This window comes from Mobula hypostoma, chromosome 22 (assembly GCF_963921235.1).
Source record: "Mobula hypostoma chromosome 22, sMobHyp1.1, whole genome shotgun sequence".
In the NCBI taxonomy this organism is placed as follows: domain Eukaryota; kingdom Metazoa; phylum Chordata; class Chondrichthyes; order Myliobatiformes; family Myliobatidae; genus Mobula; species Mobula hypostoma.
In genome coordinates this window covers 51,205,133-51,226,637 of record NC_086118.1, presented here as the reverse complement: position 1 = coordinate 51,226,637, position 21,505 = coordinate 51,205,133, and the positions used below count along the sequence as shown (strand labels likewise).

Sequence of the window (21,505 nt, the reverse complement as noted above, 5' to 3'; positions counted from 1 at the left end):
CAGAGGGAGGTGATAGCCAGGTAAGGAGAGAAGGTGTGAGAGGAGAACAGAAATGGGGAATGGTGAAGGAGGGGACAATATTCTTATTCTTTCTTTTCCCTTCTGTTCCAGTCCTGATGAAGGGCCTTAGCCCATAACATTGACTGTTTATTCTTTTCCACAGATGCTGCCTGACCTGAGGGTGGGTGTGTGTGTGTGTGTGTGTGTTTTGCTTGCTTGCTTGCTAGCTAGTCAGTCAGGTCTCCCCTGCTAATCCCTGAATGAACAGCTGCTGGAAATTTCAGCGATAAACAATAGCCTTACAGGGCCATAAGACACAGAAGCAGCATTAGGCTATTCAGCCCATCAAGTCTGCTCTACCATTCCGTCATGGCTGATTTATTATCCCCCTCAAACCCATTCTCCTGCCTTCCCCCTGTAACCTTTAACAACCCTACTAATCAAGAATCTATCAACCTCTGCTTTAAATATGCCCAAAGACTTGGCCTCTCATCGAAACATAAGAGTGAAATGCATCATTTGCACCAAATCAAATCAGCAAGGATTGTGCTGGGCAGCATGCAAGTGTTGTCAGGCTTTCAGCAAAACAGGATGCCCACAACTCATTAATCCCTTAACTGTACGAATTTGGAATGTGGGAGGAAACCGGAACCTGCAGGAAACCCATGCACTCATGGGTAGAACGTACAAACAAACCCCTTACAGACAACGATGGGAATCGAACGCCAGTCTAACAGCTGTTATGTCAAGCATTGCACGAGAGCACTTAATGTAAGTCAGCCACATGTGGACTGGAGTCACATACAGATCTAACCTGGGAACGATGACAAATTCCCTCCACGAAGTACATTCCTGAACCAGCAGATTTTCAAAGTGACCAAGCTTCTTAATGAATATTTATTTTAATTCCTCATATTTAAATTCCCCAGTTGCCATGCTTCCAACTCATGTCACCAGTTCAAACAGCCTAGCTTCTGGGCACTAATCACGCAACTTAATTTCAATGGTATTGTAGTCTTCCACTCGGCATTTGTTTGCCACATGTAGTTAAGATATGAATAACGTGTCAAGGAACTGAATGTTATGCCAGACCTCTGCCCATCTCTGGGTTGGAAACCACAAATCTTTCCTTTGTTATTCCTAGATTTGTACTCCTGGGCTGTTATTTTTTAAAAACTTTTATTGAGATACTGCACGGAATAGGCCTTCTGACCCTTCGAGCTGTGCCGTCCAGCAATCTCTGGTTTAACCCTAGCGGAATCAAGGGAAAATTTACAACGACCAATTAACCTGCCTACTGGTACGTCTTTGGACTGTGGGAGGAAACCGGAGCACCCGGAGGAAACCATGTGGTCATGGGGAGGACGTACAGAGACTCCTTAAAGAACGGTGCCAGAATTGAACTCCAAACTTCATAATGCCTCGAGCTAACCATTATCCTACTGTGGTGCCTACTCTGAACTTCGAGCTGCCCATAACATAACTCTGAACAAGTCAGTTTAATCCATCAACTATCCTTGCTGACTAACCATGACATCCAGCTGAGCTAAGTTTAAAATTCCTGGCCTTATCTCAAGCCCCTCACAAAGTTGTCTCCCCTCCACATCTCTGTATTCTCTCTAGCCCTAACATCTTCCAAGAGAAGGTGGATGCACAGGCAAGGGCACTGAATATTTGTCTTCCTTTATTTAGTTATGTTACAATTACACAAATCATCAGTTAATCCTCAGTTGGAGCACTGAGCAGTTCTGGTCACACTCTGGGAAAGCTGTGAATCACTGGAGTGGGTCCGGAGAAGGTTCGTCCGGATGCTGCCTGAGGTGAAGCATTTTTAGCTAAGAGGAGAGACCAGAAAGGCTGTATTTTCCTCGGAGTAGAGAAGCCTGGAAGGGCACCTGATTGAGCTATACAAAATTAAAGATTCGGTTGGACGGCAGGGTGGAGTTACTTCTCTACCAAAGGAGGTGTAGGGTGCTCCTTCCCTCCACTACCCTGTTGGTCACCCTTGGGCGAGGTGTAGCACCTGCTTTGCTCACCACCCCGCACCCCACCCATGACCATGAAGCCATGGGAGCAGGTGGTTGATGGTCGTATGAGTAGCTGGTGCATATCACAAGTGCTGGTTATGTAACCACTGACACCAAGCAGACAATCTCTAAAAAGTTTTGATAATGGCTGGGTCACCTGTCTTGTAAAGACACTACCCAGTAGGAGGCAATGGCAAACCACTTCAGTGGAAAAATTTGCCAAAAGCAATCATGGTTATGGAGATTGTGATTGCCCACATCATACAACATGGCACACAATGATGATGATGATGAAAGATTAGGTAGACTGTAGGAAACATTTCCTCATAGCAGAAGAGTTAACAAACAGAAGGTGATGTTGGCTGCATTATAAGGAAGGATCCCACCCACTCTGCTTACCTCACTCCCATCAGTGAAGGGACCATACAACACCTACACCAGGACCACCAGACTCAAAAACAGTTACTTCCCCCAAGCTGTCAGGCTGATCAACACCCCCCACCTATTAACCCAACCCTCCATCACTGCAAGCACATCAGCCTAGTGTCACTTTACGGCCATGCAATCAGTTTATGTACAAAACTGTGCAAAAATCTTGGGCATAAATATGTAGCTGGGGTGTCTAAGACTATTAGTCAACGTGGAGTGGAGGGCAAGTTTGTAAATCTGGCAGGAGCAAAGTTTGTTGGGAATGGCACGGATGGAGTGCTGCGGGACAGGTGTGGAACAGCTGGCAGAGGAGTGCCAGGTGTCGGGGGGGGGTGGCATGGGTGCAGCATGCACACTCAGTCTTGAGACACCAGGCAAGGTGATTTGACTCCAAACAATTGGTTTACTGATCATTACAGAATGTCTCTCTGGTGCTTTTCACTCGCTCTCCTTTCTTCCCCTTTTCCCAACCGTGATTCCCCTCTCCCTGCCTCTTCCCACTCTCAGTCCACAACAGAGACCAACATCAGGATCCTGTTACCCTGGCTGTATATATGTGCCTAAAACTTTAACACAGTCCTATATGTAAGCTAATCATATAGATTAGCCACACTCAAGCATTTATTTGTACAATGTGCTTTATATGATTACTTATATACTTACTGCATTTTTTATGCTGTATCTGATTCGGACAAACAAGGATTTTGTTCTCCTTTACACTCGTATACTGAAGATTGACAATAAATAATCTTGAATATTGAAGTTTGAGATTCGAAAGAGATCTGAGAAAGAACGCTTTTTCATTCAGAGCGTGGATGAAAGCTGAAACAGACTGGTTGATGAGGTTGTGATGGCAGAGAATCTCACAACATTTAAGCAATATTTTAGATGAGCACTCAAAACACCACGGGACAGAAGGTTATGAGGGCAGAAAATAAGAATGGTACGTAGTGTAAGATTGGTTGGTCTCCTGGTGGGTTGAAAGGCTTGCTTCCTTGAGTCTGCAACTTTAGAACTGCACTCCTCCAAAGTAGGGTTTTAAGTATCCTTGCTTTTAATCAGTCCATGAAAAGTGGCTGTATCTGCAGGTGCTAATATCCTTTGCTCTGGGATGTTCTTCACAAACCTCTCTGCTTAATTTATTCTAAAACACAAGCGAATTTACAGATGCTGGAAATCTAGAGTAACACACACACAATGCTGGGGAAACTCAGCAGGCTGGGCAGCATCTGTGGAGAGGAATAAAGTGTCAACATTTCAGGTCGAACCCCTTCATCAGAGCTGGAAAGGCAGAGGGAAAAAAGTCAGAATAAGAAGCTGGGGGAGGGCAAGGAGGACAAGATGGGAAATGATATGTGAAATCAGGTAAAGAGGAATTTAGGTAGGTGGAATGAAGTGAGAAGCTGGGAGCTGACAGGCGGAAAACATGAAGGGCCGAAAAAAGGATCTGATAGGAGAGGAGAGTGGACCATTGAAGAAAGGATCTGATAGGAGAGGAGAGTGGACCATTGAAGAAAGGATCTGATAGGAGAGGAGAGTGGACCATTGAAGAAAGGGAAGGAGGAGGGGCACAAGAGGGAGGTGATAGACAAGTGAGGAGAAGAGAAGGGGTAATAACAGATCCAGAATGTGAAATAGAAATAAAAGGGAAAAGGGGAGAAATTGTTGGAAGTTGGAAAAATCTATATTCATGAGGTCAGGTTGGAGGCCACCCAGACATAATTTATTCCCTTCTTTAACTTACCTCACTGAGCAAGCTTTTAGTCAGCTTAGAATCAATAAAAAATATTGTGATTTGTACTGGCCTAATTGTGACCTTCTTAAAAGCTGACTATTTTGCTGAGGCATGTGAAATCCGGGATTTCTTCCCAGCAGCATCCTGGCGTTTAATTTAACATTGCTCCTGAATGTTGCAATGTTGCGTTAGGTTAAAGGTACCACATCAATGGAAGCAGTTCATGATTGTAACTGGAGATGGCTTGACTCCTTAAAGCAGGGCTAACTGGACAGAAAACCAACATTTGGAACAAACATTGATGAAAAAACATTTAATTGGAACTCAGCATTAGGACCATTTCAGAGACAAGGCAAGTCAAAAGGAAATGACTGAAACTAAATGCTAGTTTAAAGAGCCCGAGGTTCAAAGAGGAAGGAAAAGCTGGGGATGCCAAAAACAAATATAACTATATAATCAAACTTGTTAGAACAGACAATATCTGCAAAGAAAAAGGATTTCTGTTGGAACTGAAGATGTTTGGACTTATATACTAACTGCAATAATCAAAGACTCTGCTACAATTGAAGTACCTTTAAGGTTTAGAACCTGGCTTGTTACTCTGAATTAAGGAAGCAGAAGAAACTGGCCAATGTTACATGCGCTGTGAACAAAAGTTTTCAAATAAAGTATCTAACTTCTTACCTTTGGGGATGATTGGATAGTTTTCGATTTCTTTGGATGTGGTGGACCAGCCAAACTAGGAGAGACTGTTGCTGCCTTTGATGGCTCATTGGAGGTAAACTGATGTTTGAATTTTTCTAATTGGCCTGACTGTAGACCAGCCGGTGGGGCTACAGCTAGGACAGAACTTTGATTTTGCTCTTGAAACAGGACACTGGAGTCATCAGAACACTTTGGTGGGACAGCTGGCTCAGAAACATCCGGCTCTTCTGTATCATAACTTGGTTTTATTGATGGCTCTGATCTGATCTCTTCAGCTGGCAATTTCTTTCCATCTTCTTTCCTTTGGCAAGTGTCTTCAACCTCCGGACTTGGTTTTTCCATCAAGTCTTTTTGCTCTGCAAGTACTTCCACAGTTCCATTTGAGTTAATTTCTGTGATCAACCCATTGGTGCCAGATTCATCCATAGACTGAGCAGTGTCCAACTGAGCTACAGATGCATCAACGGCCTCAGTCAGCACGGTGTTGGATTTTTTCACTGGCTGTTCGTCAGATACGGTTGCCAAATCCGCAAGCTCAGTTTGTCCATCCACAATGGATTTCTTCAGAACATACCTTCGCATAAGGATAAAACAGATTTAAAATCCAAACACATATACAGGAATGGTCATCAGATGAATGGCTTATTTCATGATATATTCTCCAAATTAACTAACATTGCAGGGAAAAGAGAGGCACTTTTCAAAAAGCTGGACATTAAGGCATTTGAAGCAGATCTACTCAGCCAAGAAGTATTTACTTAAAAACACTACTGCTGAAATAAAGCAGTATTATTTAACATTAACACACATACTCAAGATATGTACTAAGAGTTTAATGGATTTATGGCTAAATTTGCCAATTTTACAAAGATAGGTGGAGGAGCAGGTAGTGTTGAGGAAACAGAGAGCCTACAGAGAGACTCAGATAGTTTAGGGGAATGGGCAAAGAAGTGGCAAATGAAATACAACGTGGAAAGTGTACGGTAATGCACTTTGGTGGAAGACATAAACGGGCAGACTATTATTCAGATGGGGAGAGAATTCAAAATGCAGATGCAAAGGACTGGATCCTTGTGCAGGATATCCTAAAGGTTAACCTCCAGGTTGAGTCAGTGGTGAAGAAGGCGAATGCAACGTTGGCGTTCATTTCTAGAGGTATAGAATATAAGAGCAGGGATGTGAAGTTGAGGCTCTATAAGGCACTCATGAGACAACACTTGGGAGTATTGTGTGCAGTTTTGGGCTCTTTATTTTACAAAAGATATACTGACATTGGAGAGGGTTCAGAGAAGATTCATCAGAATGATTTCAGGAATGCGAGGGTTACCGTATGAGGAACGTCTGGTAGCTTTTGGGCTATATTCCCTGGAGTTCAGGAGAATGAGAGGGGATCTCATAGAAACATTTCAAATGTTAAAAGACCTGAACAGATTAGATCTGGCAAAGTTATTTCCCCTGATATGGGAGTCTAGGACAAGAGGGCACGACTTCAGGTTTGAAGGATGCCCACTTAGAACAGAGATGTGGAGAAATTACTTTAGTCAGAGGGTGGTAATTTGTTGCCACGAGCGGCTGTGGAGGCCAAGTCATTGGGTGTATTTAAGGCAGAGATAGATAGGTTCCTGATTAGCCAGGGCATCAAAGGGTATGGGGAGAAGGCAGGGAAGTGGGGATGACTGGAAGAATTGGATCAGCCCATGACTGAATGGCGGAGCAGACTCAATGGCCCGAATGGCCTACTTCTACTCCTATATCTTATGGTCTTGTAATTAACCTCTGTTAATAAAAGTGAGGCAGTTACTGATGCCCAAAAGAAATCGAGAAATTCTGCAGGTGCTAGAATCCAGAGTCACAAACACAAAATGCTGGAGGAACTCAGCAGGTCAGACAGCATCTATGGAAGGGAATAAAAAGTCGACATTTCGGGGTGAGACCCCTCATCAGGACTGTTTTTTGAAACTTATTTTTAAAAAACTACTCAAACAAAACATGTCTCTGGCACAGAATTTCCCCCATTAAACTCGATTAGCCACCAGTGGCTCAATGCAATCAGAGCTCCCAAATTAAAAGGTTGTGGGATGAACACCTCATAACCACTCAGCACACAATCTACTCTGAATCATCGGTGTAATTCTGATTAAATGATATGTGGCCAGAGGCTCTGGAATGAAATCTTAAACTTGGGTTTTAAAATCCTTCAGACACTGGTCAATGAGTTCTCTCAACATGCTGGCCAGCATTCCTACTGTAACCGACATTGTGAAAAATAGATCAACAGGCTATTCTGCACAATGCTATTTGTGGCATCTTCCTATGTTTAAAATTATAGCCATGCTTCCCCAAAAATAACAATCACTGCAGTCACCAATTCAAAGTAGCTGATAAGTTTCTATAAAAAAGTTCTTTTCATCGTTTCCACTTCATGCATACCAGGGACATAACTCTTCCAATGACCTCAAATGAGTGTCAGAAGGAAAGGTGCTGCAGTAACGAATAAATACAAAATAAAGATGTTGCAAAACTCTCCAAAAGTGGAAAATTAACAAACATGGCTTGTTAGAGAATGTCAGAAAAATCAAGAACGGTTACAATCAGTGGTTTTCAAGAACAGGAGTTCCTGAACCATTATGTACAACGCTCACTCGGTCGATATCTCCCAGATAGATCATGAGACCATACATTTCACTTCTTTTACCTTTTACATTTGTTTTTCATCTTGAATGTGATTCTGGAACTGTTGGAGCTTGTGATTTGCAGTTTGGAGATCATTAGGGTGTTTCAGCGCCCTGCAGTCTCTGAGGGGATTCTGGGAGGCAGAGGTAACATGCGGGAAACTCACTGCGAGAAGGCTGCAGACCAATGTTTGACTCCATTTCACTGATTAAAGCAACGAAAGAGATTGGAATGCCAGCTGCCTGCCCTTTTATCACTGGTGGAATCGCTCTGCTACGGAGAGGGAGAATGGTGTCCAGGTTTTCTGCAGTTTGGATGTGGACTTAGACTGTGGATCTTTTCTCAGTTTTATAGTTTTTTTTTATATTCTGTGTTTTTCACCTGATCTTTCTCGTTCTTTTGTGTGCGGGGGAGGGGGATTTGGAGATTGATGTGCCTGTTCCATTTTTGTTCATTTTTTTGTGTGGGGAGGAGGGAATTGGGGGTTGATGATTGTGCTGTCGTTCTTGGTCTTGTGGCTATATGGAGAAGAAGAATATCAGAGTTCTATACTTTGATAATAAATGGACCTTTGAACCATTGACTGCATGGACTATTTATAATGTTCTTCCTGGTGTGTGCTGTTGATATCTTCTGCAACTGCTTCATCAGACCACTGGAAAAGTTTATCAACATGTAGTCCAACAATGCTCAGGAACACAATGACACCGGCTTGAGCATGAATGAGAAGAATAGCTTTGGTTGTCATATGTATATTGAAAAACAGTGAAATGTGTCATTTGCATCAACAACCAACTCAGTCCGAGGACATGTTGGGGCAGCCCGCAAGTGCTGTCGTGCTCCCAGCACCAACATAGCATGTAACTTATTAATGCTAACTTGTAGGTCTTTGGAATGTGGGAGGAAACTGGAGCACTCAGAGGAAACCTACTCAGTCATAGAGAAAACGTACAAACTCCTTCCAAACAGTGATTGAATTGAAGCAGTCACTGGTGCTGTAATAGAGTTACACTAACTACTACTGTACCATGCCATCTGAATGACAACAGATTGCCTCTGGGTGCTCCAGTCACCACCTAAGCCCCAAAGATGTGGCATGGATGTTCAGTAGATTCACAGTGGAGAGTATCCTAACTGGTTGCATCACGGCCTGGTATGGAAACACCAATGCCCAGGAATGGAAAGGCTACAGAAAGTGGCAGATACGGCTCAGTCCATCGCAGGCAAAGCCCTTCCCACTACTGAACACATCTACAAGGAGCACTGCCACAGGAAAGCAGAATCCATCATCGAAGTCCCCACCATCCAGGTCATGCTACATTGGGAAGGACGTACAGCAGCTTCAGGTCCCACATCACCAGGTTCAGGAACAGTTGTTACCCTACAACCATCAGGCTTCTGAACTATTGCGGATAACTTCACTCACCTCAACTCCGAACTGATTCCATAACCTAAAGACTCACTTTCAAGGACTCTACAACATATGTCCCGAATATTATGATTTTTTAATTTACACATATTGTCTTCTTTTGCACATTGGCTATTTGCCAGTCTTTGTTTATGTAAAGTTTTTCCTTAAATCTATTTATTTATTTATTTTCCTGTGAATGCCTGCAAGAAAATGAATCTCAAAACAGCATATGGTTGGTTGGTTGGTATCCATCTGTCTCAAAGGACCATGGGAGATGATGATCATCACAAGCCTGGGCAGAAGGTATGGAGATCCTGAGATGCCCAGTCATCAAGATCACCTCCTCAGCCTCACCAGCGTAGTCCAAAGGAAAGCTTACGAAGCTTGGCTGCAGTAGCTATTGGAAGGATGCTCGATAATGTCCAGCTGCCTGAGGGGCTCCATTCCGGATTTGCTGTCTGGGTTTCCCACATCTCTCCTGAGGCTGCCCACAAGGCAGTGTGGCTATTTACCCATCGCTGGGGATCTGGTTCACAAGCAACAGGGCTTGTCCACGCATCGGTGGGCCTGCGTGCTACATGTGCAGGGGGCCAGACCTCCTCGCTGTCCTCTGTTGCTCAGCCTGAGTCCGAAAGGAGTTCAGTTTCCGTGTGTCGCCAGTGAGGAGGCACAACATGAGGCTTGCTTCTAAAGAGGGCATGTACTGGCAGGGAGAGACTTAATACATTCACCTCTCCTTTTCACAAGACTGCTAGCCAGCGGTGGAAGTTGGAAGTGAGAGCGACAAGCACAACCCACTACACTACCACAACCACCATTTTGACACAGTATATGGTGACTTATACATAATTTGATATATATTTACTTTGAGTTTTAGAGTTTGATGAGATGTGCAGCTTGTTAGACAGGCAGAATGGGGTGGGAGTTAATAGAAATGTGGAGATTAGTATGAGCACATGATGACTGGTGCAGATCTGGTGGGCTGAATGACCCATTTCTTTGCTCTGTGACTTGAAGTCCCATTGGTTAATGTCTTCTTGCAGCATAGTCTATGTGCATTGCTGGGATCATCCTCATGAACTTTCTCTGAACTACTTTCAATGAAATGGTATCTTTCCTTAAATAAGGAGACCCCAACTGTTCACAGTACTTTAAGAGTGATGTCATTAGTTCCATCGAGCGTAACAGAAATATTTTCCTGGTTTAATATTTCAAGGGGGTTGGAGTAAGGACTGACATTCAATTAGCCTTCCTATTACATGCTGCACTTGTGTGCTAACTTTCGATGTTTCATGCAAAATGACCACCAACACCCTTTGTACTGTAATTTTCTGCAATTTTTCTCATATTCTAAAAATATAGTGCTTTTGTTCTTCCTTTCAAAATGATCAGTTCCAAACTTTTTGCCCACTGACTTAAGCAATCAATCAGCATTAAGGCTTAATTAGGCCCCAGGAAGAAATTTCTCCAAAGAGTTTCTATCCCCTTTAAAATTAATCTTTCCACCTATTTTTAACTATTTTTAACACAAGAGATGCTGCAGGTGTTGGAAATCTTGAGAAGCACACACAAAATGCTGGAGAAACTCAGCAGGTCAGGCAGCATCCACGGAGAGGAATAAACAGTAGATGTTTTAGCCAAGACTCTTCACCCAATGAATGGTCTGAGCCCAAAATGTCAGCTGTTTATTCTTCTCCATGGATGTTGCCTGATCTGCTGAGTTATACATACTATCATATATTTGCTTCCTTCTACCAAGTCATTAAAGTGTATACTAAGCTGATAAAAAGTATTCACACCCCTTGGAAGTTTTCATGTTTTATTGTTTTACAACATTGAATCACAATGAATTTAATTTGGCTTTATTGACACTGATCAAAGAAGTCAGAAAAGACACTTTCGTGTCAAAATGAAAACACATTTCTACAAATTGGTCTAAATTTATCACAATTATTAAACACAAAATAAGTCAGTATTTGGTAGATGCACCTTTGGCAGCAATTACAGCCTTGAGTCTGTGTGGATAGGTCTCTATCAGCTTTGCACATCTGGACACTGCAATTTTGCCCCATTCTTCTCTACGAAACTGCTCAAGCTCTGTCAGATTGCATGGGGATCGTGAGTGAACAGCCCTTTTCAAGTCCAGCCACAAATACTCAATTGGATTGAAGTCTGGACTCTGACTTGGTCACTCCAGGACATTAACTTTGTTGCTTTTAAGCCATTCTTGTGTAGCTTTGGCTTTAAGCTTGGGGCCTTTGTCTTGCTGGAAAACAAATCTCCCAGGAGTCAGTTCTCTTACAGGGAAATCCTGATGCATTCTGCATTTTGCTGCATTCATTTTACCCTCTACCTTCACAAGCATCCCCACAGCATGAACCAACTACCACTGTGCTTCATGGTAGGGATGGTGTGTTTTTGATGATGTGTGGTGTTTGGCTTACTTAGCATTTAGACTGATGACCAAAAAGCTCAATTTTGGTTTCATCGGACCATAGAACCTTCTTCCAGCTGATTTCAGAGTCTCCCACATACCTTCATATGAGATTTTTTTTCAACAGTGGCTTTCTCTTTGCCACTCTCCCATAAAGCTGCAACTGGTGAAGCACCCAAACAACAGTTGTTGCATGCACAGTCTCTCCCATCTCAGCACTGAAGCTTGTAACTCCTCCAGAGTTGTCCTAGGTCTCATGGTGGCCTCCCACACTAGTCCCTTTCTTGCACGGTCACTGTGATTTTCTGCATGGCCTGCTCTAGGCAGATTTACAGCTGAGCCATATTCTTTCCATTTCTCGATGATGGACTTGACTGTACTCCAAGGGATATTCAGTGACTTGGATACAAGAAAGTTTCCATCTCCTGACTTGAGCTTTTCAATAACCTTTTTTTAGAGTTGCTTGGGGTGTTCTTTTGTCTTCACTGTATAGTTTTTGCCAGGATACTGACTCACCAGCAGTTGGGACATTCCAGATACGGGTGTATTTTTACTACAATCAATTGAAACACCTTGACTGCACACGGGCGATCTCCATTTAACTAATCGCGTGACTACTAAAACCAATTGGCTGCACCAGTGATGATTTGGTGTGTCACATTAAAGGGGTGAATATGACTACAATCAATTATTTTGCATTTTATATTTCTAATTAATTTAGATCACTTTGTAGAGATCTGTTTTCACTTTGACACAAAAGAGATGTTTTTCTGTTGATCAGTGTCAAAAAAGGCCAAATTAAATCCATTGTGATTCAATGTTGTAAAACAATAAAACATGCAAACCTCCAAGGGAGCTGAATACTTTTTATAGGCATTTCATATTGCAAACCATTACCATCTCGTGGTACTCTGCCAGTCACTGACTGCCAGCCTGTAAATGAACCTTTTGACCCTACTTGGTGTTTCCAGCCAGTCAATCAATCTATCTCTGACAATATACTGCCTCTGACAATATACTGCCTCTAAACTTAACCTTCTGTAAATTTGAATGCATCCTTAGGCTCCCCAATCCATTATAGTCACTATTTTCTTGAAAACAAAGAAACTTGACATGAACTTGACAAACTTGAATAAACTTTTATATTTCTTATTGTAAGTTGCACTCATTTTTTTTATCGATTGCACTGTACTGCTGCCACAAAACAAAAACTTCAGAACATATGTCAGTAAACCCAATTCTGATTCTTTAGTGATGGCAATAGTATTTAATTCCTCCCTGCATTATTTTAATGGCTCATTCATAAGCATTAGAGAAAAAAAATTGTTCATCACACTGCCTCTCCAGGCACACTTTTAGTCCAAATCGTTTCTACCAAGGTGGGGTTTTAACATGCTTATTTGTGACTGAAAAGACCAGCACAGCAGTTGATCACTTCAGCAATTATCTTCTTTGAAGGCAATCTTGGTTAAATTTGAGAAGTTTCTTCATTTGCAGATATTCAGGAAACTTTAAGAAATGGTAGTTTAAAAAAAAAGGAAAATAAAGCATTGGACTGTCAAACAAGAACTAATGATGAAGTCTATTTAGGTAAGATGCATTATGTTTTATCAAGATGGGTACATTTTGGGAAAACCAAGATACCAAAGAATGAAAGAGGCATTATGGTTGAAAGACATTTCCTGAGTAAAGTTCACAAGTACTGAAGAGAGCACAATATGAAGAGTCAAGGAAGGTAATGATGAAAAAAAGCAGAATTTCAGTGTCTTTACAGCTCAAGTTTCTCTTCCAGCTGAGGTGGCTTCCAACCCCACAGCATATGAACCAACCAAGCAATTATAACACAACAGGTATCATCAATTTTGTACACATAAGAGGAAAAAAAGTAAAGAAAAGGCAAAAAAACAGAAGTTTCAGAACACTCGTCTTATTCACTTCATAAGAATTAAGGCTGGAACATAAATTAGGATGTGCACCCGAATTCAGTGACAATATTACAGAGTCAGAACAGACTGAATGACTGAAATACAACAAAAACAAGACCAAACTGCAGTGGTTTCAGTTTACTATTACTTGTACATGAAGCAGTTTTAATCAGAAATGACTGAAAACATATCCAGCCTGCAAAAAAACCCAAAAAAGCCCAGCAAACTGCAGAAGGAAGTTGATCAAGGGAAATAATTTATATATTAGTACAAGAAACACAACTCAGGCTGCATAGGACAGAGAGTTCTGGATAAACAATACATGTACTAAGTTCTTGCTTACAAAACCGAGTTCAAATCTTCATCTGCGAAGGAAGGAGACTAATAAATAGATACCTGCATCCGACTACAAGAACTGACTGAATAACATAAAAATATAGAGAATTTAAAACTTGGCTGAATGAAAAAAGGTGGTCAACTTGTTGAGGGCAGGCAAGAAGGAAACCTTGTGAAGAAAAACGTATCATTCCTGTGGAATACATGATAGAATTGTAAACACCCTGCAGCAAAACTTGGAGTTTGATTTCTTTCCAAGACATATAACACAACCTTTTTGAGAAAGCTTACATTTATATTAAATGTAAGTTTACGTTAAGGAGCACTGCATACGCAGGATTCTTTAGCACTGACAAGGATCCCTCCCACCCGTTCCACAATCTCTTTGACCTCCGACCATCAGTCAGAAGGTACTATAGCATTAGGACTGGAACTGTTAAGATGGGAAACAGCTTCTTCCTCCAGGCCGTAAGACTACTGAACTCCCTGCCACCATCCAGGTCTCATCACTTATAAAGCGCTAGTAGCGTTAGAGTATTTACTTTTTGACATGAGTCGTAAATGCACCTTATGTCTAAATGTCAATCTTCTGAAATAAGTTTTATTTGTTAACTTATTTGTGGTAATATAACTATGTTTTGTGTGTCAGTTACATGTACTGTATTTTACACCTTGGTTTAGAGTAACATTGCTTTGTTTAGCAGTATATATGTATATGGTTGAATGACAATAAACTTGAACTTGAACTTATTAGAAATCACACAAAAGATTATTTAATCTATATTCAAAAATATATTTTAGTCATAACCTACATACATATATATATACACACACATATACACACACACATATATATATATATATACACACACACACATAATAAGTAAAGGCATCCGTTAGCCTTGCGAGACCATGGATCTGTGCCTGGAAAGTCTTCACTCTACAGGGCACAGGCCTGGACAAGGTTGTATGGAAGACCAGCAGTTGCCCATGCTGCAAGTCTCCTCTCTCCACGACACCAATGTTGTCCAAGGGAAGGGCATTAGGACCCATACAGCTTGGCACCAGTGTCGTCGCAGAGCAATGTGTGATTAAGAGCTTGCTCAAGGACACAACACGTTCCCTCAGCTGGGGCTCGAACTCACGACCTTCAGGTCGCTAGTCCAATGCATAACATATAACATAATATAATATATATATTTATAACATAAACTCATTGGCCACTATTGGGTACACCTGCTCATTAATGCAAATATCTAAACAGCTAATCACGTGGCAGCAACTAAATGCATAAAATCATGTAGACATGGTCAAGAGGTTCAGTTATTGTTCATACAAAAACATCTGAATGGGGAAGAAATGTGATTTAAGTGACTTTGCTCATGAGATGATTGTTGGTGCCAGAACGGTCAGAAATTGCTAATCTCCTGGGATTTTTACACACAACAGAGAATGATGTGAAAACCAAAAAACATCCAGTGAGCAGTAGTTCTGTGCGTGAAAATGCCTTGTTCGTGAGAAAGATCAGAGGAGAATGCCCAGACTGGTTCAAGCTGACAGAAAGACAACAGGAACTCAAATAACCACAGGTTACAACTGTAGTGGGTAGAAAAGCATCTTTGAATGGGCAACAGGTTGAGCAGAAGACAACACTCCTTTCCCTAATAAAGTGGCCATTGAGTGTACAAATCAATGCTTGTGCACCCATGTAGTCCCAAGTTCCTGAGTTCAGCCCTGCCCCTTCATGTACCTATCCAAATGCTTCTGAAATGATCCTGTTATTCCTGCCTCAACCTACTTCACTATTCACCAGCCTCGGCATGAAAAAGTTGAACCCTAAGTCCCTTTTAAATCTGTCCCCTCTCACCCTAAATCTATGTCCCCTAGTTTTGGACTCCTCCACCTGGGGAAAAGTCTGCTACCACCCACCTTACCTATGCCTCTCCTAATTTGAAATCCTTCTATAAGGTCACACCCTAATTCTCCTACGGTCCAAGGAATCAAAATTCATCCTGGTCAGTCTCTCCCTATAACTCAGGCCCTCGCTGTGAAAGCTTTTCTGCACTCATTTCAGTTTAACCATGTATTTCCTATAACAGGTGACAAAATCTGTACACAGTACTCCAAGTGTGGGCTCACCAATGACTTGTACAACTACACCATAATGCCCCATCTCCTATATTCAATGGCCTGATTGTTGAAGGCTAGTGTGCTAAATAATTTTCACCATCCTGTCTACCTGTCACACCACTATCAACAAACTCTTCTGGTACTTCTAGGTCTCTTCCATTACACTCCCTAGTGCCCTACCATTCATGGTAAAAGTCTTATGCTGGTTTGACTTTCCAAAATGAATCACCTCCCACTTCTCTATATTGAGACTCATTTGACACTCCTCAGTCCACTTGCCTAACTGATCAAGATCCCCCTGTATTCTACCATAACCTTTTTCATTATCAGCACTTAACTTTGTGTTATCCACAAACTTATTGATCGAGCTTGGTGCATTCACATCAAAATTATTTATATAAGAAAGATAATTTATATAGATAACAAATAACAAGGGTCCCAACACCAAACCCCGTGGCAGACCAGAAGTCAATGGCCTCCATTCCGAGAAACACCCTTTAACCAAAAGCCTCTGCTTTCTACCTCCACACCAACTTTGAATCAACCTGACTAGGTCTGCCTGGATTTCATGGGACCTAACCAAGCTACAATGCAAGAACCTTGTCAAAGGCATTGCTAAATCTAAATAGACAACATCCACTATCCTACCCTTATCTACCTTTTCAGTTACCTCTTCAAAAGAAAAACTTTAAAATGTTTGTCAAACACAAATTTCCACACAGAAAGCCATGCCTGTTCCTCAATTCAGTAAGATTTCTTGCCCTGAAAGACTGGACAATCTGCTGAATTCATTGCTGTAAACACAACTACAAAACTCTATTTTGCTGCCACACATCAATTGTAAATGTCCATTGACAAGTGCTGACATTTCAGAGTTATATTACTAGTTACACAACCCAGTGATCAAATACTATTTTTGCAATTCATACAAATTAATTCAATTAATCAAGTAACTTGAAGTCTATCCCTTGGGGAAAAAAAATAAACTGACTGAATAAATCTCAATAGAATGAGCTAGCCTACCCGATTCATCACTAATTCACGTCAGTTTATCTGGTGACCTTGTAACAAAAGTGCCAGGAAACATATGCAGTCATATAATGTGCCTATCACCACTTTTAACATAACCTGTGGAATAAATGCACCCATTCCAGCTCCCGCACATCATAAGGTTAAACTTTTTTTTACGCTATTTGATTTGGTTTGCGTTAGAAATCAACATATCATTACTAGTTCAGAAATTACATTCAACTATGAAATTATAGTAAAAAGTAAATTTGATGCTTCCAAGAACTTGTACTGAACATTTAATTGCATTCCACCTGCCATCTGAAGTGTATAATCCTTTCCAAGACTGTCAACTATCAGGGTTTTTCCTTTAATAAATACCACATGATGATATGAAACAGCAAAATGAGGATTACGCAAAAACATATGTAGTCAATTACTACTTTTCAAAATAGGTTAGTTTACTTGAAGCACATCATGAGAACAAGTTTCATTTAAGAGTACGCCTTGCTTCCCCACACCTTATTGACTGAGACAGCACAAGCCTTCATTAGATGTATACCATTTCACTTATAAACACACTTTGCTACTAGCTACACAACATCCTCAAGTAATCAACATGTTTTTGCATTTTTTTATTCTTTATTGCATGCCATTACTCAACACAGTTACCCTTGGGTTGTACAAAAATCTAACTGCTTATATCAAGTTCTTTTAAAAGATAATATGGGTCATCACCTGCCTCTACACCTCTTCTCTCACTACCATTCAGACCCCCAAACAGTCCTTCCAGGTGAGGCGACATTTCACCTGCGAGTCTGCTGGTGTCATCTACTGTAGCTGGTGCTCCTAGTGGGGCCTCCTATGTATCAGTGAGACCTGACCTAGACTGGGAGACCAGTTTGTCAAGCACCTTTGCTTCACCCAACTCAAAAAGCGGGATTTCCCAGTGGCCATTTCAATTTTACTCCCTATCCCCATTCCGGCATGTCAGTCTATGGCCTCTTCCACTGCCATGATGAGGCCACACTTGGGTTGAAGGAGCAACACCTTATATTCCATCTGGGTAGCTTCCAGCCTGATAGCATGAACATCGATTTCATGAACTTCCAGTAGTTGCCCCCTGCCCCTGACTTCACCATTCCCCATTCCTGTTTCCCTCTCTCACCTTACCTCCTTACCTGCCCATCACCTCCCCTCTGGTGCTCTTCCCCCTTCCCTTTCTTCCATGGTCTTCTGTCCTCTACCAGTTTCCTCCTCCTCCAACCCCTTATCTCCTTCACCAATCAACTTCCCAGCTCTTTACTTCACCTCCCTCCCTCTTCTGATTTCACCTATGACCTGCCACCTTGTACTTCTTCCTGCCCTTCCCACACCGTGACTTCTCTTCCTTTCCAGTCCTGATAAAGGGTCTCAGCCCGAAACGTCGACTGTTTACTCTTTTCAAGAGATGCTGCCTGGCCTGCTGAGTTCCTCCAGCATTTTGTGTGTGTTAATATAGGTCATATCATGTCAAGAATTTAATACGTATCTGATAGTTTCTTTTTTAAACCAGCTATCTTGTTAACTTTGCTTACTACAGTGCATTTTAATTTCTCCCAGTAGCTGCTCAAGAATACTCCTTATGTACAGAGTTAGTTGGAGCATTTTAATACTAGTTAGAAAACTGTAAGGTTCATAGAACTACACTTCAAAAGCACTTCACAGACTCAGATAAATTATTACTTTGCCTGGCTGTAATTCTGGAAGCTATTAAATAGGGAAAATGGAAAATGTAAACATAGAACACTACAGCACAGTACAGGCCCTTCGGCCCACAATGTTGTTCCGACCTTTTAACCAACTCCAAGATCAATCTAATGCTTCCGTCCCACATACCATTCCATTTTTTATTATAAACAAACAGCACAATTTCAAAGTTCACCATCACAGCCCATTGACTGCCACCTTTCATATAGGCTCTCTAATAACGCAAACTGCCGGGAACCAGCAGATTTACCTGAAAGCAGAGGGAAAAACAAAATAACAGAATCAGAATGATGTCTCATTCAAGGATCTCTGCCTGAAATACTGTTCTCTTTTGAAGCAAACTTGCCGGGCATTTGAAGCATTTTCTCATCTGCAGACTTGAGAGACACAGATTGCATGCAGATAGATGTTGAGCTCAAACTGGCATTGTGGGCTGGAAGGGCCAAGACCATTACTGTCGTTTTCTATGTACTTCGCAGCCTGGTAAGGAAACACCGCTGCCTTGAATGGGAAATCCAACAAAGAGTAGGGGATACAGCCCAGCCATCACAGGTCAATCCCTCCCCACCGTGGAGCACATCTACACAAAACATTATCACAGAAAAGCAGCATCCGTCATCCAGGGCCCCAATCACCCAGGACATAGAAACACAGAAAACCTACAGCACAATACAGGCCCTTCGGCCCACAATGCTGTGCTGAACTTGTATTTACTTTAGCAATTACCTAGGGTTACCCATAGCCTCTATTTTTCTGAGCTCCATGTACCTATCCAGGAGCCTCTTAAAAGACCCTATCGTATCCGCCTCCACCACCGTTGCCGGCAGCCCATTCCACGCACTCACCACTCACTGTGTAAAAAAATTACCCCTAACATCTCCTCTGTATCTACTCCCCCAGCACCTTAAAACTATGCCCTCTCATGTTAGCCATTTCAGCCCTGGGAAAAAGCCTCTGACAATCCACACAATCAATGACTCTTCATCATCTTAAACACCTCTATCAGGTCACCTCTCATACTCCGTCACTCCAAGGAGAAAAGGCCAAGTTCACTCAACCTATTCTCATAAGGCATGCTTCCCGATCCAGGCAACATCCTTGCAAATCTCCTCTGCACCCTTTCTATAGTTTCCACATCCTTCCTGTAGTGAGGTGAGCAGAAATGAGCACAGTACTCCAAGTGGGGTCTGACCAGGGTCCTATATTGCTGTAATATTACCGACATACTCTCTTCTCACTGCTGCCATCAGGAAGAAGGTACAGAAGCCTCTGGACTCTTGCCACCAGGTTTAGGAACAGTTATTACCCCTCAACCATCAGGCTCCCGAACCAAAGGGAATAACTTAACCCGCTCCAGCGTTGAAATGTTCACACCATCTATGGACTCACTTTAAAGGACTCTTCACCAGATGTTCTTGGTATTTATTATTTCTTTCTTTCTTTTTGTATTTGCACAGTTTGGTATCATTTGCACATTGGATGAATGCCCAAGTTGGCTCCGAATTTCGTTCTGGTTATTATTCCATTACTGTATTGGATTTATTGAGTATGCCTGCAAGAAATGAATCTCTGGATTGTATATGAGACCTACATATGCCTTGATCATAAATTTACTTTGAACTCGTGCTCCTCCCCTGTCCCCATCGTATTCTTCTCCATGGTTTTAAGGTTCTTGTGTTTGACAGAAAACATCCTGACCTTTGAATTTTTTTTTAATATAAATAGTGTCTTGGCTTAAATCACAAACCAGAAGATGGCAGAATTAATAATGCAGTCACTGAAATGCAACTGCTCAAGTAAACTTGTCTTACCTAATTATGGCACTACCACCAGTGAGTCCAATTGATTTTAGGGTTGTTTTCCTTAATGCAGATTCTCCAGCTATCTGAAACAGATACAGAATGAAAGTATATACACACTTACAATACGTAAATAAATTATTTATTTGTGATATGTAACTAACTCATTCTACATAACTTGCATAAAAGTTAAGCTGAAGGCCACCAGACTGAACAGCTTTGCGTGATGATCTCTCCACACTCCTCTTCTCACACCTCTCCACTGACATTTGCCATCCGCTGGTGTACAGGACCACTGACTGAAAACCCTGTGCCCTAAACCTCCACTCTGCTTAAGGACATAGTGGCCAATTATTGACATATAGGGACAGCACAACCAGGCCCAGAGGCTCAGGTACAAATTTGACTATCACTGGAGAATGATCGGGAATGACAACTCCATTAAATTTGCCATTGCTGTTTGATCAGCTGAGCATTCTTGACATTTTCTCCTTATATTTCAGATTCCTTGTATTTTGGCTTTAAGTACTTTCCTTAGAGAGAAGAGAGGAAATCTGGGACTTGACCCTTAAAAAGATAGCTTACATACGGCAAGCAGATTTTTTTTGTAGGAAAAGGTTATCGTAGAACCGAGACAGGCAAATTGGGTATATTTAAAGTGCAAGTTGGTAGGTTCTTGATTAGTCAGGGTGTCAAAGGTTACAGGAGAAGGGAGGAGAATGGAGTTGATAAGGATAATAAATCAGCCATGATGGCATGCTGGAACAGATTCGATAGGCTGAATGGCCTAACTCTGCTCCTATGTCTTATGGTCTAAATTAAGTTGAGACACAATAGTCATGGTTTAACGGCATAAAACAATGAGAACAACAGACTTGAAAGGCTGACTGATTAACTCCTTATGGAGTCAAACTATTATTATGATCTAATAATGACCAAGTTCATTGTAACAGAAACAACAATCAACACAATAGTAAATTCCTCTCAAAGCATGAGTCTGAGTCAGAATGGGAGACTACACAACAAGTTCAGACTCAACGGTCAAGAATGGGAATGGAATTGATTCCATCCGGTTTCATGGGAAAGGAATTTCTCCTTCTCTGCTGAAATGTCAAACGTATAATGTTTCACAGTCATATTTAAG

The 21,505-nt window shown here is 41.6% G+C and overlaps 1 protein-coding gene across 1 annotated transcript in view; it reads right to left on the bottom strand.

Moving 5' to 3' along the window:
• The window catches only part of aspscr1 (ASPSCR1 tether for SLC2A4, UBX domain containing), a 313,012-nt gene that overhangs the window by 190,508 nt on the left and 100,999 nt on the right, over positions 1-21,505 (bottom strand). The window contains exons 6-7 of the mRNA XM_063030554.1: positions 20,374-20,447; positions 4,876-5,470 (exon numbers count right to left, since the gene is read on the bottom strand). Coding sequence (XP_062886624.1) covers positions 4,876-5,470; positions 20,374-20,447 — 669 coding nt within the window. The remainder of the gene's footprint in view (positions 1-4,875; positions 5,471-20,373; positions 20,448-21,505) is intronic.